Source organism: Pogona vitticeps, chromosome 4 (assembly GCF_051106095.1).
Source record: "Pogona vitticeps strain Pit_001003342236 chromosome 4, PviZW2.1, whole genome shotgun sequence".
NCBI classification, from domain to species: Eukaryota; Metazoa; Chordata; class Lepidosauria; order Squamata; family Agamidae; genus Pogona; species Pogona vitticeps.
This window is the reverse complement of record NC_135786.1, coordinates 26,937,791-26,963,390: the sequence shown is the minus strand read 5'-3', so window position 1 is coordinate 26,963,390 and position 25,600 is coordinate 26,937,791. Positions and strand designations below refer to the sequence as shown.

The 25,600-nt window shown below is 43.5% G+C and overlaps 1 protein-coding gene across 1 annotated transcript in view; it reads left to right on the top strand.

The window, feature by feature from the left end:
* The first annotated feature begins 1,238 nt into the window (after window positions 1–1,238).
* Window positions 1,239–25,600, top strand: part of TOP1 (DNA topoisomerase I) — an 82,625-nt gene continuing 58,263 nt past the window's right edge. The window contains exons 1-2 of the mRNA XM_020789227.3: window positions 1,239–1,502; window positions 2,408–2,432. Of these exons, the coding sequence (XP_020644886.3) occupies window positions 1,470–1,502; window positions 2,408–2,432 (58 nt within the window). The 5' untranslated portion in view covers window positions 1,239–1,469. The remainder of the gene's footprint in view (window positions 1,503–2,407; window positions 2,433–25,600) is intronic.

Here is a 25,600-nt window from a genome sequence, read left to right as displayed (position 1 = left end):
TGTTCGACTAACTTCTGTGAAGAAGTGAGTACCATAAGGCCTCGGATTGGGTGGTTTTCTAGATGCTGCTGGCCAGCAATTTCCATTGCCTCCCAAGCCTGGTCATGCTAACATTAATGAGAGCTACAGCCCGATAGCATTGTGGGGGGAAAACATTCTTTATCGTGGGCCTGCCACTTCCAAAGGCAGTCTGTCCAACAGCTCTTGGATTAAAAGAAACGTTCCAATGTTCATCTATCACCTCCTCCCTCTCTCCCTTTTGTCATCTTGAAGCTGAACATCCCAAATTCTTGCCATCATTTTTCACAGGATTTAATTTGTGTGTTACGCTAGCCTCTCTTCTCTGCACAAGCCCTTTCTTAAAATGGAATACCCAGAATTCATTTCCCTGAGCATTCAAGGTGCACTGGGAAATTGTGCTATGTTTTGTCAATATATGGATAAAATATATACACAGACTCTTCATTAATCTAGGAATAAGCAACACTGAAGGATTCCCAGTGTAGTGTAGTGGATAGAGTAACAGACTAGGACTATGGAGAACAGGATTCGAATCTCCACGTGGCTATGAAAACTCACTGGGGGAGTGGAACTGGCAAAATCCCTCTTTAAATATCTCACTTGAAACCCTATTAGGGTCGCTGTAAGTCTGTTCTGACTTGAGACACAAAACAACAAAAAACACTGGAACTGAAGGCTGCATGGAAACATCTGATAATAAGCATCTGATAATTATAACAGCTATAATAACATGCGTGCCTGTTGACGGGCATCCAGAATAGTGCAAAACATGTATCAGGCTTGTGAGCCTCCATAGAGAGCCGTATGGGGCGGAAGGGGGGGGGAAATGAGAAAATGTGCGCACGCGCATGGAGTCCTTTCTGAGTCTTGCACAATGAGCTGCGGGAAAACCATCTTTCACGAACTGCAAGGAAAACGCGTCTCCCTATGTAAATTAGGCAACTCCGCCTCTTGCTGTCCATTGGTGGCATGCAAGAGGCGTGACCGGATATGTAAAATAGAAACCGGCGTTTTGAAAGACGGGAGTTCCAAAAAAAAAAAAGCGACCGGCATTTTTCGTAAATGGCAGAGAAGGAAGGGGCGTGACTGAATGAGCTCGACTGAGGCTGGGCAAGGGAGGCGGGGATAACCAACAGCTGGTGGGCGTGGTGCAAATGCAAATAAAAGGTCCTGTAGCTCGTGATTGAAAGAGGAGAAGCGGTTGGGCCGGGCTATGCAAATAAGTTTCCTACCCTCCGAACGTGTTGTCCCTCCTCTGCCGTTTTGCTCAACTCCGCCCCGTGGTTTAAAAGACGCTGCGCCTGCGCAGTTGGAGGAAATGAGGACTTAGTCTGTTACACAACTGACTGTTCTATGTGAGGGGGCTGCGTTCTGCCTTTGGCCTCAAGACTTTCCTACTCCTCAGGCGTCTCGCCAGGCTTGCCCTCCCTACACGCCGCTTTATAGGCATGAGTGGGGATCAGCTACACAACGACTCCCAGGTAAGAGGCCTCCCCATGTTTGGGTCCGTTGTGGAAGGGGAGAAGAGTCCGTGCCCAGAGAGGCCTAGGTTTCCCTTTGAGAGGAAAAATGGGGGCATTTTGAGGGCGAGAGGGAGAAGGAAAGCCCCGTCCAGCCGCAATTTAGCCTCTCGGCAGAAACTGTAGTAGACAATTCTGCCTCAGAAACAAGAACAAACATAAGAAATGGAAAGTGGGGAGGGGGCTCTTATGAGGTTTGGGGAGAAGGGCGGTCGTTGGGCCCACCAAGAGAAGGATCCACTGCTTTCTCTCCCGAAATGATATGGTCCCGGGGGTTTTAGGCATCGGATGCCTCTTCCTTCGTCTCCATCCCACCAGATCCCTTCTTCCGGCAGGCCTTCGTCTCTTAAATCTCTCCCATGGCTCCATTCAAGGTACCTATTATGCCTGTGGAGGCAGTGCCTAGGAGAAACCGCCGCCCTGCCATCCTTCTCTCTCCCCACAACCCACAAATTCTCTTTAACTTCTTCCTTTGGGTGGGGAAATTTGCCCCCCTCCCTCCCTTTAGAGGACGAATAGGGTACATAAAAATGATCCGAGGGAATCTCGTGGGAACACAAAACCCCGCCGCACAAGAGAGAAGGCAATTACAACAGGAGGGCAAAACTTAACGTGTGTGGGGGGGAGGGTAGGGAGCAGATGTCTATGGCTCCCTTCCCTAATATAGGTCTTTAAAAGGGCCCTGCTTCGAAGTATAGCCGTCTCTTAGTTTTTAAAACCCGTCGGGTTGACTCCTTTCCTCCCCTTGATGAGCGTTTCCTTTTAAAAAACACATGTGTGTGTTTTTTTTATGTCAAATAGTTCCTGAGTCTTGGATTTTTAAAACGTATATTTTTCTTTCTTCCCCCCCTCCCTTCCCCGCATAGATCGATCCAGATTTCCGAGCGAACGGTGAGTGTCTTGTCCTTAAGCCTTTTAAACGAGGAAGGGGTCGAATTTGCCCAGTTTCCTTTCTGTTTCCCCCTCGTTCCCCGCCTTTCGCTTCTATTGCTGAGGGAAGGTAAAGGACAGACATGGCGTCCCAGAGACTAAGTCCCGTCTCCTCGCTCACCGGCCCCATTGTTCCTATCGAGGTTCCTAATACTCCGAAATCGTTAGCCCCTCGGCCCTTCCGAGGCCATATTTCGGTAGTGGGGACTGTAGAGACTCCGGATCCGGCCTTTTAAAGCCTTTTTGAGTCTCTCTTGGCCTCGAATTCCCTCCTGGAAAGTCGCCTTGTCGACGGTCGGGACTTAGTCTCTGCGCCATTTTCTTTTTTCTCTCTTCCCTGTGTGTGTCTCTTTCTCCTTCTCCTTTCTCGAGCTACTGCCTACAAGGAGTCTCCTGCAGTGAAAACGTGCGAAATAACCGCCAGCCATGTCCTAAATGTCGTCTACGAAAAGAGCAAACCACACACAATCTTTTATTCTTTTTTTAAGTGCTTGATTTATTTGCCTGTCTTTTTATTTTTACCTTGTCGTCGTTTCTCCTCCCCCAGTTCTGCTGCTTCTTTCAACCAGCCCCTCTTTCCCCTGTAACCAAAGGTGGTTGCAACATGTTGCTCTTGAACAAATTCCTCATCTCTTTGAATATGTAGGATATTTAATATGTAGATACAGAAACTTTAGCTTGTTGGGTGGGGCTTTGTTTCTGGATTTTTTTAAAAAAATAAGAAAACAGTGGGCTGTTTCTGAATAACATGGAGCATCACTTGGCTAAAGTTTAGTAGCTGGTGGTGTGTGTTCAGTTCATAAGACTGAAAGGGGTGAATATGATTTTCAAAATACTTCTGCATACTGTATTCTGTTATTTCATCTGTGCCACTATTTCATAGGGGGTATCCGCAAGCAAAGTTGAAACAGTAGATCTGTCAAATGTCAAAACTGCTTCCTCTGTCTTTTTTAAAAAGTAATTTCAATTTAGCTTTTGACTTTTGTGAGTTTTATGATTCCAGATGTCCTGACTTCTCATTATATTTTAGTATTCTGCATAACCTGTTTGTATGTTAGCTTGCCAGTGGCTTCTGTATTGTTTGAATTTCTGTCCATGTCTAACAGCATGGTCTACTAGAGAAAGATGTATAAAATATAATAAAGGTACCCTTTCATTCTGTATGCTGTAATATTCATGATTTAAATTTTCTATCGAGGTACTTACTTTTCAATTCTTCCATAATTTTTTTATCTTAAAAAGATGTTTAAAACCTCCCAATATCCCAAATGAAGTTAATAGAACTGTTTAAAATGAGCTTGAATGTATTAATTATTTTCAACCACTCTGTTAAGAAAATTTCCCATTGAGTAACAGATATGTGTTAAATATGATATATACATACACTAGTGTTTTATCCTCTGAGGGCGAGGTCAATGCTAAATCTATACTTAAGATTGGTTTTAGATTGCATGCACTTTAAAGGATGATGACTCTTGTAGCTTCTTGTCACCTTCTAGCTTCTTTTTAAAATGTGTACTGAGCATGATTAACTCTGGTGTCTAGTTACCTGGGCACCTAAAACTTGGTGCTGGCTCTTGTCTCAGCTCAGGATTGGTACTAAAATATAATAAAATAAACGTGTTTTCTGGTTGCTTTATTGAACATTTCAAACATAAACAAGGCATGCAAAATTGGAATGGGTATAGAATGCTTTTCCTTGTAGATCTTGTGTCTAGTATTACTTCTATTTTTCATTGAGGCACATGATCTTTAATATTGTTTAAGGAAGAGCAGTGCCAATCATTGTGTCCTTTTTGACCTTGTCTCTAAGAAGTCCTGTCTTCTACAGCACAGTATAGTAGAGATTCTGATTTCTTAGTGAGTTGTTGCATCAAGAAGTTAAAGTGTGTTAAATACTGATTTATATTGTAGACAAAGTAGTAGGGGGCATCACATTATTTTAATGTTTTTGACTTGCTTTAGCTAATTCAAATACATACTGCTTTTATTTTGATATTCTTGTTTAATCTTATATGTTGACTTCTGTAGGTCAACATCTTGTTGCCCTCCAGATTGACTTCTGTAGGCTGCTTTATGAGACAGTTGTTTTAAGTGCCATTTAATAATGTTAACATTACGATTTCACACTCTCTGTTCCAAGACAGTTGTGTGATTGGTTCATAATAGGAAGCTTTTGGTTGTGAAAAGGTAAATATATTTCAGCACAGAAACAAGTTCTTGCATATTCAGTTATATTTATTTAAATGCATTGATTTAAACAGTAGCTACCTATTATCTGAAATTCTGTTGCTTAGCATAGTAAGTTGCACTAGAGTGGGCCCTTTGAATAAGAGGGGTTTGATGAGTCAACTCCTGTGTAAGTTCCTTTGATTCAAATGGTCCTATTCTGGTAGTGACTTACAAGAGTAGGCCCATTTGAATCAATGGAACTTAGGGAGATGTTGAATTTTCCAGCTCTGCATCTTTTGAGAACTTAATCTTTACCCTCTCTCAAGTGCTGTTTAACAGTAACATTCAGAATGATCTTAATGATTTGCCAAATAATTTCTTTTCATTATATACATCTCTTGAACAGACCCAATTGGGAAATGTTCTCTAGTGACTACTATTTCAGAATACAGGTGAAGAATTGCATGTTTATATTCTTATATGAAAATTACCAGCATCATTGCCCACAGAAGATAGCAACCTAAGTTTAAGGTTACTCTACATCAGCATTCCCCAACTTGCTGTCCATGTGTTGAGCTGGAGATTAAGGTATTTATACACTAGAACCTCAGGATGGCTTGTCTGAATGCCTTGTTTTCCCTGGCCTCCTAACATAGAATTTAAAGATGACATTAACCACAGACTTTTTCAGAAAATTGGAGTCTTCTCTAAGATGCTGGAAAATAGGCTTGTTTGGTGCATAAATTATAACCTATATTGCTTTGCATTAGGTTTTATGTTTTGTTTGTGTTTTTTTCTTTTAAAAAAATCTAAGCAGTTCATAACTTAAAAATATCCCCCCCCCCCAAATTTAATTATTTATGGCCAGCAGTTTATTCCCAAAGCTGCTTTTTTCTTCAGTAACTTAGTGTTTGGTGGGTAGAGTTTGCACAGTATTCTTTTAATGTTGAAAGTCATGGGCCTATAGCCAGTTATTCATCCCAACTAGAGTGGACCCACTGAAGCAGTGAAACTTACATATAGTCCATAAATCTCATTAATCTGCTTTAGTTGGGGCTCATGTTTGGATTTAGGCTGTGGTATACATTTGAAAGCAACTGGCTCCTGGGTTAGCTAGGAGATGTAGACAAATATGTGGTATTCCCTGATATGATTTTCTCAAGTATGAATTTGTGAGTCAAGGAAACTAATGTGGTGTATATTAGGGTGAGTAACTTGTTGCCCTCCAGATGGTGCTGGACCATAATTTGCAGCTTCTCTCATCATTGGCTTTGCTTGTTAATGTTGGTGGCAGTTACAGTTGAACAACAGTGTATACTAGTTTAAAATATATTTCATAGAAGTATTTTCTTCCCTACATCTAAGAGCTAACAATGGCAATTGTTGACTCCATTTAGTCCTTCAGTTCCTGCATGTGAAATAAGTATGTTTCTAAATTTTCATTTGGTAAATTTGGCTGGTGGTGTTGGTGATTAGAGAGATTTGAGATTAGCATTTTAGGAATGTCAGTGAAACACATTCTGTAAACTTGATGAAGTTTTCAACTCTGGCTTTTTGCAGGCTCATATTTATGAACACAATTTTTTTCAGGTTTAGTTCATAACCTAAAGCAGATTTATTTGCTTGGAAACAAGTTCCCTTGAGTTCAGATGGATGTCTTCAATAACACGTGTGTTGAGGATAGATTATCTCCAATTTAAGGCAGCCTTAAGGAGATGGGCAAATTTGTGGAGGCTGCTATCAATGGCCACTGGTCAGGAGAGTGTCAAGGATAATGTATCTCTTAGTGCCAGTTTGTATGGAAACATGAGGAAGTGAGTTCCTTTATGCTAATGTCCTGCATGTGGACTTTACATTTGCACCTGGTAGGGCATTGCAGAAAAAGAATGCCAGACAAGGTGGGCCTTTGATGTTATTCCTTTAAATTCTTGGCTTTTAGCAATTTCTAAAAATAAATATATACACACCTAGATAAATGAGACCACAACAATAATCATATGACAATTGTAGTACAGGATGTTGCCTTGAAACTAATAACTTTGCTCACATTTTCCTGTATTAGCCACTTACTAGGAAACCCAATCATTTTTGCAAGATTTGTTAATTCCAGGTATGTGGAACCAAATAAAAATCCATGATAAGAAGAATTGCCATTCTGATCTCTGTCCAGGCATGGGTTCCTTATTTTCCTTTTATCTGGCTTTACAGCTGAATTATCATGTGACTGTTGGCAAGCAGCTTAAATTCTTTGCTTTGGTTCTTCACATTTAAGTTGTGGATAAGCCTAATCTGCTGTCTAAATGAATGAGAATATTGGTGATCTTCCATGGTCATTGTTGAGCACAATTTGAATTTTAGTTTGCTTATTTAACCTGGCTGTGGGTGACCTTTGTCTAAAAAAGATCTGGGTGATTTACAAAGGTGAGATGAAAGATGAAGTTGTTTCCTCTTTGATACAATTTAGTCTAATATCAGATTATGTATACTCTTCTCATTAATATGTTGCAAATTGTGATACATTGTTTTAGGTTTCTTGTCCTTTTTGTTTTCAATGTTCTATATCCAAAGATGATGTGACCTCATAGTTCGAACAATATTTTGCATGCTACCATGAGTTTCGAAATGCTTTTTTTTCAGAATTCAGACATGAAATAAAGACCATACAGAATATCAAACAGGAGCCAGTATAGGTGTAAGTGTTGATTTTGGAAGCTCTGTATTTCACCCAAACCCCTTTCTTGAAGAAAGAATTAGCAAAATGTAAACCATTGATCATAAGTGCTTCCTTACAAAAATAATATTTCTAGCTACTTCTGTGCAAGAGTATAGAATAGTCTTAAAATAGGATCTTCACCCTATGGTGCAAACAATAACTTTTTAAAGCAAACTGGTTACATTCAAGTGTGGCTTGAATGGATTCCTTATGCTTGGTAAATCATTCTTCAAGGCTATGAGTCTACAGCTTGCTTTGAAAGGCAACACGTGAGCTTTGTAAGTGAAGTTCATTCATCATGTTAACTTTGACCAATCAAACACTGGATCCATCTTAAGCACTCATGAGGAAAAGGGAGTCTTTCCCTTCCTGTGTGTGTTTGTGTGTGTTTAGTCGTTTAGTCGTGTCCGACTCTTCGTGACCCCATGGACCAGAGCACGCCAGGCCCTCCTGTCTTCTACTGCCTCCCGGAGTTGTGTCAGGTTCATGTTGGTTGCTTCGCAGACACTGTCCAGCCATCTCATCCTCGGTCGTCCCCTTCTCCTCTTGCCGTCACACCTTCCTAACATCAGGGTTTTTTCCAGGGACTCTTTTCTTCTCATGAGATGGCCAAAGTACTGGAGCCTCAGCTTCAGGATCTGTCCTTCAAGTGAGCATTCAGGGTTGATTTCCTTTAGAACTGATAGGTTTGTTCTCCTTGCAGTCCAGGGGATTCTCAAGAGTCTCCTCCAGCACCACAATTCAAAGGCATCAATTCTTCGGCGGTCTGCTTTCTTTATGGTCCAGCTCTCACTTCCATACATCACGACAGGAAAAACCATAGCTTTGACTATTCGGACTTTTGTTGGCAAGGTGATGTCTCTGCTTTTCAAGATGCTGTCAAGATTTGTCATCGCTTTCCTCCCAAGAAGAAGGCGCCTTTTAATTTCAGGGCTGCTGTCTCCATCTGCAGTGATCATGGAGCCCAGGAAGATAAAATTTGACACTGCCTCCATATCTTCCCCTTCAATTTCCCAGGAGGTGATGGGACCAGTGGCCATGATCTTAGTTTTTTTGATGTTGAGTTTCAGACCGTTTTTTGCACTCTCCTCTTTCACCCTCATTACAAGGTTCTTTAATTCCTCCTCACTTTCTGCCATCAGAGTGGTATCATCTGCATATCGGAGGTTGTTGATATTTCTTCCGGCAATCTTAATTCCGGCTTGGGTTTCTTCCAGTCCAGCCTTCCGCATGATGTATTCTGCATATAAGTTAAATAAGCTGGGGGACAATATACAGCCTTGCCGTACTCCTTTCCCAATTTTGAACCACTCAGTTGTTCCATGACCAGTTCTAACTGTTGCTTCCTGTCCCACATATAGGTTTCTCAGGAGACAGATAAAGTGGTCAGGCACTCCCATTTCTTTAAGAACTTGCCATAGTTTGCTGTGGTCCACACAGTCAAAGGCTTTCGCATAGTCGATGAAGCAGAAGTAGATATTTTTCTGGAACTCTCTGGCTTTCTCCATAATCCAGCGCAAGTTAGCAATTTGGTCTCGAGTTCCTCTGCCTCTTCGGAATCCAGCTTGTACTTCTGGGAGTTCTCGGTCCACATACTGCTGAAGCCTACCTTGTAGGATTTTGAGCATAACCTTGCTAGCGTGCGAAATGAGTGCAATTGTACGGTAGTTGGAGCATTCTTTGGCACTGCCTTTCTTTGGGATTGGGATGTAGACTGATCTTTTCCAATCCTCTGGCCACTGTTGAGTTTTCCAAACTTGCTGGCATATTGAATGTAGCACCTTAACAGCATCATCTTTCAAGATTTTAAATAGTTCAACTGGAATGCCATCACCTCCACTGGCCTTGTTGTTAGCCAGGCTTTCTAAGGCCCACTTGACTTCGCTCTCCAGGATGTCTGGCTCAAGGTCAGCAACTACATTGTCTGGGTTGTCCGGGATATCCAAATCTTTCTGATATAATTCCTCTGTGTATTCTTGCCACCTCTTCTTGACGTCTTCTGCTTCTGTTAGGTCCCTTCCATTTTTGTCTTTTATCATGTTCATCTTTGCGCAAAATGTTCCTCTAATATGTCCAATTTTCCTGAACAGATCTCTGGTCTTTCCTTTTCTGTTATCTTCCTCTATTTCTTTGCATTGTTCATTTAAGAAGGCCCTCTTGTCTCTCCTTGCTATTCTTTGGAAGTCTGCATTCAAGTTTCTGTAGCTTTCCCTATCTCCCTTGCATTTTGCTTCCCTTCTCCTCTCTGCTATTTCTAAGGCCTCGTTGGACAGCCACTTTGCTTTCTTGCATTTCCTTTTCTTTGGGATGGTTTTCGTTGCTGCCTCCTGGACAATGTTACGCGCCTCTATCCAAAGTTCTTCAGGCACTCTGTCCACCAAATCTAGTTCCTTAAATCTGTTCTTTACTTCCACTGTGTATTCATAAGGGATTTGGTTTAGATGATACCTGAGTGGCCCAGTGGTTTTTCCTAATCTCTTCAGTCTAAGCTTGAATTTTGCTATGAGAAGCTGATGATCAGAACCGCAGTCAGCTCCAGGTCTTGTTTTTGCTGACTGTATAGAGCTTCTCCATCTTTGGCTGCAGAGAATATAATCAATCTGATTTCGATATTGCCCATCTGGTGATTTCCATGTATAGAGTCGCCTCTTGTGTTGTTGGAAAAGAGTGTTTGTGATGACCAGCTTGTTCTCTTGACAAAACTCTATTAGCCTTTGTCCTGCTTCGTTCTGAGCTCCAAGGCCAAACTTCCCTGTTGTTCCTTTCCCTTCCTAGCCAATGTTATGTTATTCACCAGACAAAATATTTTGTCATGAGTGGCCTGTGTCACCTTTATATAGCACATAATAATTCAGGAGTCCAGTGATTATTTCACTTGATTCATTTAAAATGTATGCACATGGGAGTCTTACTAGATGAGGTCCATTTACTTGTCCTCTTGGTCTTAAAACACACTTCAGTGTACAAGTGGACAAGTGACCTCAGTGTCCTTTGACTGCAGTTCCCCTTGCCTTAGGCAAGCAGCATAACCACTGTTGAGGGATCATGAAAACAGTATTCTATGATATCACATCAGCAAGTTCTCTGCTGAATTTTCTGTTTCTCTTCATAGAAGACAAATAACATTCTTTCCTGTCATAGACTGAGATAATCTGAGGAGGGAAGAAATTGAATCTTTAGTGATAATGTTGCTATGAACTAACAGTTCAAGACTTGGGGAGACACAATCCTGCATTTTAATCAGGGTGGATTTGATTTAAATTTAAATTGTGATTTAAATCAATTTGATTTTTTTTAAAAAAATCATTCATTTTTATCCACCCTAATCTTTATTGAATGGGATTGAGTAAAATTGCATACATTTTTAACAACACTCTTGACTTGGAGATAATTAACACTATGTTGTAAATTCTGTATCTTTGGTGACCAGCCTGTCCTCCCTCACATGAAACACTCCCTATTTAACTCATTCTCCCTCCCCCTGCACTCCTTTGTAAAGATAAGGCAAATTTCAGACAGGGAGGTGTGAATGAAGGAAATGTGTCCAAGTAGGTTAGCAGTTCCAGACCCCCAGTGCAGACACGTAAAGTTTATTAGTAAGGTATGACATAGATAACATAGCTGTTCTATGCTATCTGCATTCTCATCTATCTAGTAATGTTAATGGTGTGTACAATCAAGATTGGATCCAAATAGAAATCTTCCAGTGCTGTGCTGGGAGGCATGGAAGCCATTTGCACAGCATGGCATCAGCCTGATTTCATGGGGCATCTGAAATGTCCCCTTGCTCTCCACTTGTCCCACATTAATCCCATTCAGAATAAATACAGTGAGTTTCCCCTGTTGAAACTGTTGGCTTGCCAAATATGATTGCAGCACCAAGTTACCGATGTCATGCTCACTACATGATTCTTCATTGGCTAGGATTACAGAGGAGAGGCGGCCATTAGAAGAAAAAGAAACTCATGTGAAAGTAGCAGATTCATGAAATGAAAAGTTATTGAAAGCTTTTTTCCTTCCCCAACACATTTTGAGCAACAATGGCACTGCAGATAATGTCCTAACTCAAAAGCAAGTCTTCCTGCTAATGGCTAGTATTTAAAGGAGATGTTAACACTGTCCTACAGTGACTTGCAGTTTGTTAGGAATCTCAGATGACCAGCTAGTAATGCAAGTAACATCCCCTATCCACATTTTGTAAGATCAGGAGAGCTAAGCACATGTTAAATTTAGTGATTTGCCTAGTAAACACATGCAGTAATGGAATGAGCTAATAAGGAACTAAACATAAACTATCTCAGTGGATCAAGTACCATTTATTCCACAATTAAGTTTGCCCTTTGTGACTCTTGAAGTAGAATATACAGTATGAGGATTGTCTTCAGCTCAAACAAAGCCACATAAAAATTCCTTTTGGCTATGGAACACATTTGTATCTTCAGGTATTTGATGGATTTAATTCATTTTCTTAGCTGCACTATTAACACTAAGTGTGGAAACCACAATAACTATTCAACATATAATTCATGCCAATTTTTCTATTGGGTTCAATTATAGAATAGTGCAATAGTGGATGTGGTCATTTTCCTTGTTCTTTTCCTTGTTCCTTGACATCTGAACCCTATTCCTGCTTTTTGTTTTAATGAGAGCATAAGTTTAGCCTAGGAGACGGATTTAAAAAAAATCTGGAAGGCGAATGTTACCCAAATCAGCAAAGAATGTTTTTATTATTTGCACAATTTTTGTCTGAGACTCTTCTCCAGAAATGTTTGTTGGCTTAATAGACTTTAAAGCTACACCTTTGATATGGTGTCTCAATCTATGTTATGAAATTAATATTTAGTTTTATACATCATTTTGCTGTTGTTCTATCTGATAGAAGTGTAATATATATCTATGCGAAAGTTTTGGTTCTGTATTCAGCAAATATCACTTTTAATCTTTGAAACAGCAACAGAATTTTCTTTTGATTTAATGATTACTTTGGTTAGAAGTTTGAAATCTGATAGTCTTACCTCAGCATAGATGCATACAGTTTCTGTCTTCAAGAGGAGAAGGAATAGCCTTTTTACTTCTGTTCACTGAATTATCAGAGGACAAGGAACTGTTATATAGTTGGGAATCAGAAATCATGTTATTAAAAATCAATTATGCTGTGTGTCTTGTGATAATTACTGATACCACTTAAGATGTATTAGGGATGTATTGTTGGTTAGGTGGATGTAATTTTATTCATACTCTGACCAGAAATTCCTCAGCATAGAGATGGAAATAGCAACTCCTGCAATTAATCATGTTGGTCAAAAACATGTGCTATTGACAATTGTTTCTTGTCTTTTAGTATTGTGCCTGCAGAACCTGTGGTGCTCTTGAAAAACCTTTTAAAAACTTGTGTTATCTCCTTTAGTACAGTACTTAAAACGTTCTGATTTCATTTATAATTTTGAGATTGCCCCTAATGCCCACTGACAACTTTTTAGTGAGGCTAGAGCAGGAGTATGTCTCGGATTAACAAAGACCATGATGTCTGTTTTATCTGGGCTATGAAGTTACACAGATATTTAGGTTTAATTCAAAATGATGACTTCTGGTTTCAGAGCAGTAGTGCTATTTTTTGAGGAGGTCCATTGGTTATTATATGAGAACTGTTCCATAGGGATAATAGTATAATAGTTTGCAGGCAAATAACCAATAATTAGTATCAATAGTACTGTATTAGATCTGGAATTACCTTGGCAAATGAAGATTGCCAATTGTTGAAGAGCAACCAGTGGCTTTTTAAACCTTGATACATTTTATTTGAATGTGTATGTGTTACAGAAGAGCTTTGTGTTCGCAGTGAATTCATAATGTTCGTAGTACATGCATATAAACAAGCTGGGAAGCTGCAACCAATTGCCATACCCCACAACATGTTGCTGTGATTTCTCTTTTTCTCATCTTTTTATATGTTTCAAATCAGTGTTTTTGTTAATGTAAGTCTATCTCTAAGATGTACCCATTTAAATTGTGATGCATAAAGCAGTTCTTAAATTGACTTGAGAGAAGACGGGACATTGAAAAGAGCCATAATTTATTAGGCTAAGGTTTATTTCATATGTAGGACAACAGCAGATTTCGGTTTGCCATCAGATGTGATGTCCCTGTTGTTTGACAAGTGTACTTCTAGAATGTGCATGTTTTTCAGTACTAGCAGTCATGCAGCTATTTCACAGTTTGAAGTATGTACATACAACTAATATTAGAGTGGTCCTAAATATTTTTGTTTTCCTGTATTCTACCACAATATGCCACATTTGGACCTTTAATAGCAAAATACTTTGCAGAATAGTGACTTCTGAGATAAATTATTTTAAATTTGTTGATTCTCTGGCTTCAAGAAGACAAGTTCTTTTTCTCGCTTGATTCACCCAGAGGAACAAGTTTGGGTGAAATATCATTGTTAGTTTTCCAGTAATTCCTGGTAATGGACATGAAAGAGCAAAGATGAGATGAGAGGAAAAACAAAAGAGAGAACCTGTAGGGGTGCAATCAGCAGGCTGTATGAAGCTTCTAGCGCCTTTGTCACAAACATGCGTGAAAATACTTTTTTCTCAGAGTGTACCTCAGATAAAGGCTAAATTATTCTGTATTCTCCAATAGCCACCTACTACAGCCTCTCTGTTCTCATGATATGAATCCAGTGGCTGAAATCCTATTGTTTAACATAAATTTTAGTTTGTTCCTCACCAATAAATAATGAGCCCCCACTGTGATTCTCTAGGGCACATCCTTCAGACAAACACGAGCCAAACACATAGCAATGTATTGAATTTCTCCTTTATATTATGCTTGCTGTAGTTTTCATATTCTTGATAGCTTTACTCAGAAAAGTAGTGTGCTCTTGTATAGTTTGATGAAATGTGGTCTTTATCTTGAAAAAATCATTGACCAAAAAACTCTGTGATTGGTTGGCAACCCCATTTTGAGGGAAAACAAATATGTTTGGAGTGGCATGTTCATATGAGGTGGGTGGGTGGGTAGTGAGGAAAGAAGCCAATCTCAAAGGCAACAAGGCTACTTTTCCTGATCTGCAGAGCATGTTTTGGAGGGAAGTAGATCAGTTCATCTTGGTCCAGTATACATTCCTTTTGAATTTGGAACAAGACACTGATACAAATTTTTTAAAAAGCAAACCTGTCATTGTTTTAGTTTCTGAAGTGTTATCATGGAATAGAATTTTCCAAGACTGTTGTAGCAGTATTTCACATACCTTATTTTTCTGTGTATAAGATGATACTTTAAAATCTTTAGACTTAAAATTGAGGGTCATCTTATACACAAAAGTAAGCTGAGGAAAGAACTGTTCAATTGCAAAACTGTTCAATACCTTGCCTCTGCAAACAGGCTTCCTTCAATCACGAGGCTTAGCTGCCTCCAGTCATTAGTCTTATGTAACTGATGTCAGCTGACACTGAACAAAGCAATTGGAACACACCTCTTTGGAGGTGGAGCATGTAGGTAGTGCTCAGATGCAACAGGGACAGTACTGGTATGTAAATGTTACCTGATTACTAAATAAAAATGTATTCTGTTTTATGTTTAAAATATTGATTTCTTAATTTGGATTTAGAAAAGTAGGGGGTATCTTATACACGGAAAATACGGTACATAGGTGTACATGCACCCTGTTGTCATTTTTAGTATGTTTTTTTCAAGAGGGAATAGGTCAGTTCATTTCTGTAATCATTGCCATGGAAATATAGTCAAGCTTTTTAAAAACATAACAAAACCCTAAGAAAGTTGATTTGTGGTGCCATATTGAAATGTGCATATATTTCTGGTGCCATGATGCTGAATGCTTCATGAGCATTCACAGATGTTCAGAATTGTTTGTAAGGTTTGAGTGGCTAAATGATAAGATAGAAATAAACCAGTTCCTTCCTCAAGGAAAATAAAGTATATTTGCACTCTCACTGAAACTCTCATTTAAATGTGTCACATGTCCTTGTAGATCATACCTGATCTCTCCTTAAAAGAAATGCTTGTGTACTTCAGTTGCTTAGGTGAGGAAAGAAACTTTGTGTGCGCTCATGCATCTGGATTTATTCCCTTGCCAGTTAAAAGGGGTAGAGATGGGGGTATTCATAATTGTATACGAATATCCCCCCACAGGTGCAGATAACGAGGGCCTGGCCTCCTGGGGCCAGACCCAACCACTCACGATTCCACCGGTGCCGCGAGCTCCACGGTGCCTTCCTATTGCTTTGTTGCTTGCATTAGATCAACCACTCCTGGCAGAAGGTGGAATGACAAACCTCTCTGCCAGGTTGCAGAGTGGTTAATCCACCATGAGCAACAGAAAGATAGGAAGGCATCGCGGTGGAATCATGAGTGGTTGGTCTGGCCTCAGGGGCTGGACCTTTGTTATCTGCACCTGTGGGGGGGGGATATTTGTATTTGTATACGAATACCCCCATCTCTAGTTAGGGGAACAGTATTCAGACTTTTTCCACCTAAGATTGCCCTTTAACTGAAGATGGTGCTCTTAATTTTATCACATATTTGTATGATTCTAGTGCAGCTCTTATGACTCACCTTAGATAAGATTGCAGTTTACTACTGGCTCCTTCCTGATCCATCTATTGAACACCACTGAGTTAGAGCATTTTGGCTATCAGGAGAATGAGGAAGTTGGTAAGAAAAACACAGCTTCATACTAAATATACGGTACAATAGTACCAATTTGTTTATTTCACATTTTTCTCCCACTTATTAAAATATTTCAATCCAAAAATTCCCTCTTGTGCTTCCCTCTTGGTTTTTTTTTTTTTACGTTCTGATACTTGAAACATCATATCTCAAATTAGAACCACAGATTAAAAACAATAGATGGAAATAAGCAGATTTTAGGCTTCCTCTGTATTTTTTTGCATTAAAATAGTTTAAATTTTGCCAGTACTGCCTGAAATCTGTTTGAGCTGTTAACCAGTTTGCTGTTGCATTGACTACTGTGTACAGGACCAGTGAGTGAAGCTAGTTATGATTCCTGATCTCAGAGTATCTGAATATACTGAATCTTAAGTACTTTAGACAGGGCAGTATTTAAAAGCTGTTCAGAAATTGATCTTGTCCAGAATAGATCTGTATGATTACTGACACTTGCTAGGCTGTTTGAAGATAGTGTTCGAGTGCTTTGTCCGTTACTTTGGCTCTGAGTACAGTGGGGTCTCAACTTACGAACTTAATCCGTATTGGAAGGTGGTTCTTAGGTCAAAAAGTTCGTATGTCGAATCTGCATTTCCCATAGGAATGCATTGAAAACCATTTAATCTGTATCTGCTCTTTTCCGTCTATAGAAACTAATGGAAAGCTGCTATTCCGCCTTCTGCCACTAGAGGGGGATATTTTTTCTTTTTTCCCCCCTTAGGTTCAGGAAAGGAGGAGGAAGGCAGGGAACAGTTTGCAAAGCACTTTAGAAATTTTTTTTTCAATGAAGCCAATTTTAAATCATGTTTTAAAGCATGTTGTGCTGATTTTTTCAGCACAAAGACACACAGGCAGGCTTTTTAGGTGCTGAGCAAGCCTCCGGAAGCCTCTTCAGAGCCAGCCCATCAGCTGATAGGCGGGGAGAGGAGGGTGCAGGAGCGGGGGGGGAGCACAAAATGGCTGCCAGGCTCCCTTCTGGTGTGGGCTTTTAGCTGTTTCCTGCTCTTTTTCCTGCTGTTTGGGGGCTACCAAGGCCTGGTAAATGACTTTCTTTTATTTATTTTTAAGGTTCTGACCCTTTTTCCCCCTCCAGAAGCCTCTAGGGGAGAGAGGGGGCACTTTTTTCCTGTACGTAACTCAAGGGAAGTTCGTATGTCGAGTCCTTATTTCCCCTATAGGGCGGGTTCGTAAGTTGAATTATTCGCAAGTAGGGTCGTTCTAAGTCGAGACCCCACTGTACCTTTCTAAGCCCAGTTCAGTAAATCCCATCACCTTTAATACAGTGGTGCCTCGCATAACGATGTTAATTGGTTCCAGAAAAAAAAACGTTATGTGAAAACATCGTTATGGGAAGCACCATTTCCCATAGAAATGCATTGAAAACCGGTTAATCCGTTCCAACTGGAACGGATTATCCGGTTTTTTCCCTCCCCCCGCGGCTTGGATCTGACCCATGGTGGCTACCTCAGCCATGGCTGGACTCCCTAGAGTCCGGCCATGGCTGGGGTAGCCGCTGCGGTTACCCTTTAAGCGGCGGGGACAGGCTGGGGGGTGGATCGGGGAGCTTGAAGCCTCTCCGTGCCGCCTACCCAGGTCGTTCCCGGACTTCTGGAAGTCCGGGAACGACCTGGGTAAGCAGCGCTGGGAGGCTTCAAGCTTCCCGATCCACCCTCCAGCCTGTCCCCGCCGCTTAAAGCCTCCTTGCGCCGCCTACCCAGCCCGTTCTCGGACACCTAGGTGTCCGAGGACGGGCTGGGTAGGCGGCGGGGAAGGCTACCGGCATCGGGGACAGGCTGGGGGGTGCACCGGGGAGCTTGAAGCCTCTCCGCGCCGCCTACCCCCGCCGTTCCCGGACTTCTGGAAGTCCGGGAACGGCGGGGGTAAGCAGCGCGGGAAGGCTTCAAGCTTCCCGATCCACCCTCCAGCCTGTCCCCGCCGCTTAAAGCCTCCTTGCGCCGCCTACCCAGCCCGTTCTCGGACACCTAGGTGTCCGAGGACGGGCTGGGTAGGCGGCGGGGAAGGCTACCGGCATCGGGGACAGGCTGGGGGGTGCACCGGGGAGCTTGAAGCCTCTCCGCGCCGCCTACCCAGGTCGTTCCCGGTGGGGGTAGGCGGCGCGGAGAGGCTTCAAGCTCCCCGGTGCACCCCCCAGCCTGTCCCCGATGCCGGTAGCCTTCCCCGCCGCCTACCCAGCCCGTCCTCGGACACCTAGGTGTCCGAGAACGGGCTGGGTAGGCGGCGCAAGGAGGCTTTAAGCGGCGGGGACAGGCTGGAGGGTGGATCGGGAAGCTTGAAGCCTTCCCGCGCTGCTTACCCCCGCCGTTCCCGGACTTCCAGAAGTCCGGGAACGGCGGGGGTAGGCGGCGCGGAGAGGCTTCAAGCTCCCCGGTGCACCCCCCAGCCTGTCCCCGATGCCGGTAGCCTTCCCCGCCGCCTACCCAGCCCGTCCTCGGACACCTAGGTGTCCGAGAACGGGCTGGGTAGGCGGCGCAAGGAGGCTTTAAGCGGCGGGGACAGGCTGGAGGGTGGATCGGGAAGCTTGAAGCCTTCCCGCGCTGCTTACCCCCGCCGTTCCCGGACTTCCAGAAGTCCGGGAACGGCGGGGGTAGGCGGCGCGGAGAGGCTTCAAGCTCCCCGGTGCACCCCCCAGCCTGTCCCCGATGCCGGTAGCCTTCCCCGCCGCCTACCCAGCCCGTCCTCGGACACCTAGGTGTCCGAGAACGGGCTGGGTAGGCGGCGCAAGGAGGCTTTAAGCGGCGGGGACAGGCTGGAGGGTGGATCGGGAAGCTTGAAGCCTTCCCGCGCTGCTTACCCCCGCCGTTCCCGGACTTCCAGAAGTCCGGGAACGGCGGGGGTAGGCGGCGCGGAGAGGCTTCAAGCTCCCCGGTGCACCCCCCAGCCTGTCCCCGATGCCGGTAGCCTTCCCCGCCGCCTACCCAGCCCGTCCTCGGACACCTAGGTGTCCGAGAACGGGCTGGGTAGGCGGCGCAAGGAGGCTTTAAGCGGCGGGGACAGGCTGGAGGGTGGATCGGGAAGCTTGAAGCCTTCCCGCGCTGCTTACCCCCGCCGTTCCCGGACTTCCAGAAGTCCGGGAACGGCGGGGGTAGGCGGCGCGGAGAGGCTTCAAGCTCCCCGGTGCACCCCCCAGCCTGTCCCCGATGCCGGTAGCCTTCCCCGCCGCCTACCCAGCCCGTCCTCGGACACCTAGGTGTCCGAGAACGGGCTGGGTAGGCGGCGCAAGGAGGCTTTAAGCGGCGGGGACAGGCTGGAGGGTGGATCGGGAAGCTTGAAGCCTTCCCGCGCTGCTTACCCCCGCCGTTCCCGGACTTCCAGAAGTCCGGGAACGGCGGGGGTAGGCGGCGCGGAGAGGCTTCAAGCTCCCCGGTGCACCCCCCAGCCTGTCCCCGATGCCGGTAGCCTTCCCCGCCGCCTACCCAGCCCGTCCTCGGACACCTAGGTGTCCGAGAACGGGCTGGGTAGGCGGCGCAAGGAGGCTTTAAGCGGCGGGGACAGGCTGGAGGGTGGATCGGGAAGCTTGAAGCCTTCCCGCGCTGCTTACCCCCGCCGTTCCCGGACTTCCAGAAGTCCGGGAACGGCGGGGGTAGGCGGCGCGGAGAGGCTTCAAGCTCCCCGGTGCACCCCCCAGCCTGTCCCCGATGCCGGTAGCCTTCCCCGCCGCCTACCCAGCCCGTCCTCGGACACCTAGGTGTCCGAGAACGGGCTGGGTAGGCGGCGCAAGGAGGCTTTAAGCGGCGGGGACAGGCTGGAGGGTGGATCGGGAAGCTTGAAGCCTTCCCGCGCTGCTTACCCCCGCCGTTCCCGGACTTCCAGAAGTCCGGGAACGGCGGGGGTAGGCGGCGCGGAGAGGCTTCAAGCTCCCCGGTGCACCCCCCAGCCTGTCCCCGATGCCGGTAGCCTTCCCCGCCGCCTACCCAGCCCGTCCTCGGACACCTAGGTGTCCGAGAACGGGCTGGGTAGGCGGCGCAAGGAGGCTTTAAGCGGCGGGGACAGGCTGGAGGGTGGATCGGGAAGCTTGAAGCCTTCCCGCGCTGCTTACCCCCGCCGTTCCCGGACTTCCAGAAGTCCGGGAACGGCGGGGGTAGGCGGCGCGGAGAGGCTTCAAGCTCCCCGGTGCACCCCCCAGCCTGTCCCCGATGCCGGTAGCCTTCCCCGCCGCCTACCCAGCCCGTCCTCGGACACCTAGGTGTCCGAGAACGGGCTGGGTAGGCGGCGCAAGGAGGCTTTAAGCGGCGGGGACAGGCTGGAGGGTGGATCGGGAAGCTTGAAGCCTTCCCGCGCTGCTTACCCCCGCCGTTCCCGGACTTCCAGAAGTCCGGGAACGGCGGGGGTAGGCGGCGCGGAGAGGCTTCAAGCTCCCCGGTGCACCCCCCAGCCTGTCCCCGATGCCGGTAGCCTTCCCCGCCGCCTACCCAGCCCGTCCTCGGACACCTAGGTGTCCGAGAACGGGCTGGGTAGGCGGCGCAAGGAGGCTTTAAGCGGCGGGGACAGGCTGGAGGGTGGATCGGGAAGCTTGAAGCCTTCCCGCGCTGCTTACCCCCGCCGTTCCCGGACTTCCAGAAGTCCGGGAACGGCGGGGGTAGGCGGCGCGGAGAGGCTTCAAGCTCCCCGGTCCACCCCCCAGCCTGTCCCCGGAGCTCGGAAGGGAATTGTCGGCAGGGGACGGTGGCTTCGGGGTCCTTCCGAGGCCACAGCCCACTGCCGACATTTTCCCCCAGCTGAGCAGCGGGGCTTCAAAGCTCCCGCCGCTCAGCTGGGGGAAAATGGTGCCTATGGGGAAAAATCGCAAAGCGATTTTTCCCCATAGGCAAGATCGTTGTGCGATCGCAAAAGCGATGGCAACGAAGCCATCGTTATGCGATTTTTTCGTTATACGGGGCACTCGTTAAGCGAGGCACCACTGTACATCAAAATGAAACTACATTTCCTGAGAGATACCAGCTTGACCTGCAAGTGCATGCACAGTTTTCCTCAAATTAAGTAGCCTCTTTTATGAGTAAAAGGTAAAAAGAAGGTAGGCCAGAGGCACAACATGTTACAAAGGATTAACAAAAGGGTTTATTTGCTCCTCTTACTATCCCATATGCTTGATTCTTACATGGTTTTGGAAGCTAAGCAGAGTTGGTCTTGGTTAGTACATGGAGGGGACACCAGCAGCGAATACCAGGAAGGCTAGGAAAGAATCCTGGCTTGAGAGCTGTAGACAGTACTGAGCTTGAAGCATCAATGATTTGACTTGACTTAAAACAGCTTCAATTGGACTGGAAATTAGGCATTCTGGAGGGTAAATCTGGGAACGTGTTGAGAGAAGGGCATTTGTTTTCCTGTATGTTCACTAATTTACGTGAGTGTAGATTCTGAAGGAGACTATGAACAGCAAGCTACTCAGATATTTTGGTTATAGTTGACTTAGAAACAAGCAAGCGTACAGACCCATCCTGTGGCCGACCTTTTGGCATAAAAATGTCCTCTTGGAACACTCATTGTTTTTGAAAAGTAGTGTGAGAAGCTGCTGTTTCTTTTATATCTCTATCTACTAACAAACACTGTTTATTTTATCTAGCTCAGTATGTCCCTTTAAGCCCACTTCTCTCTCTGACCCCTGCAAGTAATTGGCATACCTTAAATTCGGCTCTTCATTAATGGATCTGCATTCTTGGTCAGGGCTTATGTTTTAGTATTTGAGCAAGGGCCAAAACTTGTTGAAACAGCTGTTTGGTTTCCTTTGAGGTTGCAGTTCCTTGTTCGAGGGAGATGCTGCTCTGAAGTAATCTACAAACATGCGTTGGCACTAAAATTCATTTGTGCCGTACAAATGGCATGTGTACTTGCCATGGATATTTTTCCTTGCATGCATATTTCCAGGAATGTATTCTTTTTTTTAAAAAGCTACATTAAATATCCCCAAAAATAAAACAGGGTCTTCTATTAATTTTTGCTCCAAAAAACGCATTAGGGCTTATTTTCTGGGGATGTTTTTTTTAATGTACAACAATCTACATTTATTCAAATACAGTCATGTCATCTTCTCGTTGCTGCACAATGGTGGAAGGTGACGTTTCACTTAATGGGCTTATTTTGGGGTTGGGGCTTATTATATGAGCATCCTGAAAAATCATACTAGGGCTTATTTTCAGGTTAGGTCTTATTTTGTGGAAACAGGGTATATATAAACTTTTAAATGAATTAATAGTAGTAGGAATAGACAAAATTCTAATAGAGTAGGACAGTTTCAAAGTGATAATTTTTAAAAATTCCAGTTGACTAGCCAAAGTTAAGGGAAGCTATACATTTATTATCTATATTTGTTCTGTTTGTATCTAAACAGATAACTCAAGTTAAACAAAAAAGACAAAGAAAGAATCAGATTCTAGTTGATATAGGGCACTGGAATTTTTTTCCATGGTTTCAAATGTTAATATTTTATTTCCTCTATTTTTCCCCCTTTCTACCACTCATCTTCTTGCTTGTTGAGTTTAAAATGGATAGCACAGGAAAACCTGGCTCTTGGAAGGACTGCCAGTTTGTCAGTGGACACTGAAGTCTGTGTGATTTAACCAGATTGAGATTTTTCTTATACACATTAATCTATATGTCTGGTTGGGTTTTTTATTTTAACAGTAGCAAATGTTCTTAATGCACAAAAGACCGGAATCCTCTTGGTATAACTTAATGTCATGTAAATTTGAAGTCATTCTTATGTGATGGAAATACTTTACATTTATTGAACAGTATAGACAGGTAGCAAAGAATTGCAGGGATGGTGTTACAGAAGTTAAAAAACTAGTAGTGAACTGAGGTTAGCAAGAGTCGCTAAAAACAACAAAAAAGTATTCTCCAGGTACATGTGCAGCAAAGACAGCAACAAATTTAACTCTGACATAATAGCAGATAACAAAAGGCAGATATGGCCCTACTTTTTATCTGTTTTCTCCCAAAATACAATCTGTGATCCTCTTGGCTAATGTAAAGTGTAGTGGAATTGCAGCTTGAGGTTAATAGACAAATAATCAAGGAATACCTCATAACTTTTAATGAGTTCAGATCTCCAGAGACCAATGAACTAACTGCCTTAAAGAGTAATTCTCAGAGCCATTCCCTGTTATTTTCTTGAAATCATGGTGATTGGGTGAAGTGCCAGATTATTGAAAAGGTGCTAATATACTCCTACCTTGAAAAAGAAAAAAACAAAGAAGAGACATTGGAAATGCAGACCAGTGACACCAATCCTAGGAAAAAAATTGGAGCAGATTATACAGCAGTCAGTCTGTAACCATCTTAAAAACAGTGCAGTGATAACTGGAAGCAAATGTGGATTTGTCAAAAACATATCCTACCAGACTAATCTCATTTCATTTTTTAATTAGATAGCCTCCCTGGCATACAGTGGCAATACTGTGGACGGAATATAACTTGACTTCAGCAAAGTTTATGACAAAGTGCCCGATGACATTTTAATTAGCAAGCTAGCTGATTGTAAGCTGAATATAATTATCAGGTGGATCCTTAGCTGGTTACAGAATCGTACTCAGAGTTCTTATCTAAGGTTGCTTCTCAATCTGGGAGGAGATAACAAAGGGGGTACCACAGAGCTCAGTCCTAGGCCTAGTCTTTTATAACATTTTTAAATGACTTCGATGACAGAGTGCAGAGCATGCTTATCAGATCTGCAGATGATGCAAAATTTGGTGGAATAATGCCCTGGCAAACAGAATTTAAAAAGATCTTGATAGGCTTGAACACTGGGCTGAAAATGCCAGAATAAAGTTTAACAAAGATAAATGCAAAGTTCTACATCTAGGAAAAACAAACTAAATACACAGTTATGAAAGTGGGGAGGATACTTGGCTCAACAATACTATGTGCGAGAAGTATCATGGAATTGTTGGAGATCACAACTATTTTAGGCTGCATTAGCAGGAATATAGTTTCCAGATCATGTGAAGTACTAGTTCTCCTATTTGGCACTGGGTAGTCCTAATCTTCAGTACTGTGTCCAGTTCTGGACACTGCATTTTAAGAAGGATTCAGACAGACTGGGACAGGATCAGAGGAAGGCAACAAGAATACTGTAATTGAGACTGCAAGCCAAGATCTGTGAGGAAAGACTGAAAGATCAGGACATATTTAGCCTTCAGAAAGAAGGCTTCGGGGAAATAGGAAAGCATTCTTCTAATACTTGAAAGGCAGACCTATAGAGGAGGACAGGAGCTGATGTCAATTGTTCTAGAGTGCAGAACAGGCAGTATAATAATGCACTCAAGTTACAGGAAACCAGATATTGGCTGGATACAGGGTGGATAAAAGTCTGTGGTTTTTAAATGAGATTATTGAACTCATTATTTAAATCAGAATTTGTGCCACCTAGTAACATCTGACTTACGATGACCCTACTAAGGTTTTCAAAATATACGACCTATTTCAGAACTGTTTTCATCATTGCCACCCCCAGTGATTTTATACGACTAAGCAGGATTTGAACCTATATCTCCTGATTTTGAGTCTGACGTTCTGTCTACTAACTGTCACCACATGGGCAGGTTGCCACAGAAATTTTGAGCCTACAAAAATATTTACTAGCCTGTTGAAGACCAGGTGGCCTGCATTTCCATGCTAGTTGCAAAGGAAAAGGGTTTTCTTTTTCCACAGCTAGCCATAGGCTGAAAGAAGAGGGAGAGCATTCAGTCTTTACTCCATTACCCTATTTAAACATGTATTTGGAATTCTGCACTGTTGCCTGCTTTAGATTCCTGGTCACCTTTAGCTACCATATGAATTGTTCAGCGCATGGCTGTTCTGAATGGATAGGATAATTCTCCATTAAAGATCTGGCAGCCTTTATGCTGAATGCATTCTAAGAACTTGGCAAACTTTTGAACAATATCTTTCCCACTCCAGAATGGAAGAGATAATATATCATCTGATTAATCCTCCTGCTTTGCAGCAATAATTCTTGGATAGCAGAGCTATATGTTTTAAATTTACTGGCTATCCTTTAAAAAACACCCTTGTTTGATACAGTAAATTACATATTTGTGCTATATACATTGCAAAGAAAGCTTGAAAACATGCATTTTGTAACAACAAAATATATTTAGACAGTATTCATGCTCTTAAAGATATCTGTCACTGTAAATAGTGGTTGCCAACCTTGTATAACACAGATGTTCTTGGACTACAGTTCCTAGAAACATTGTTCAGCACAGCTGGCGGTAAAGGCTTCTGGGAATTGTAGTCCAAGAGCACCTGGATTATCCAAGGTTAGGTGGTACTGCTGTAAAGTGTGGAAACTCCTGGGGATTAGATTGTTTATTTCAGTGCTGGGTAATTGGGATGATTTCAGCTCTTGTAGCAGAGGAATAGCAGTGCTCTAGTGATATAAATTGCTGTATTGTAGTGATGCTTGCCAGTTAAAGTAAGATTTTATGATAAACTTTGTGATGTGTAGAATATATTTCAGAGCTGTGCCTTTCAGTAGTCTTCCTTTCCAGTGGCTGACTCTCAGCTTTGCCTCCAGATAGAAGAGTTGAATTGTAAT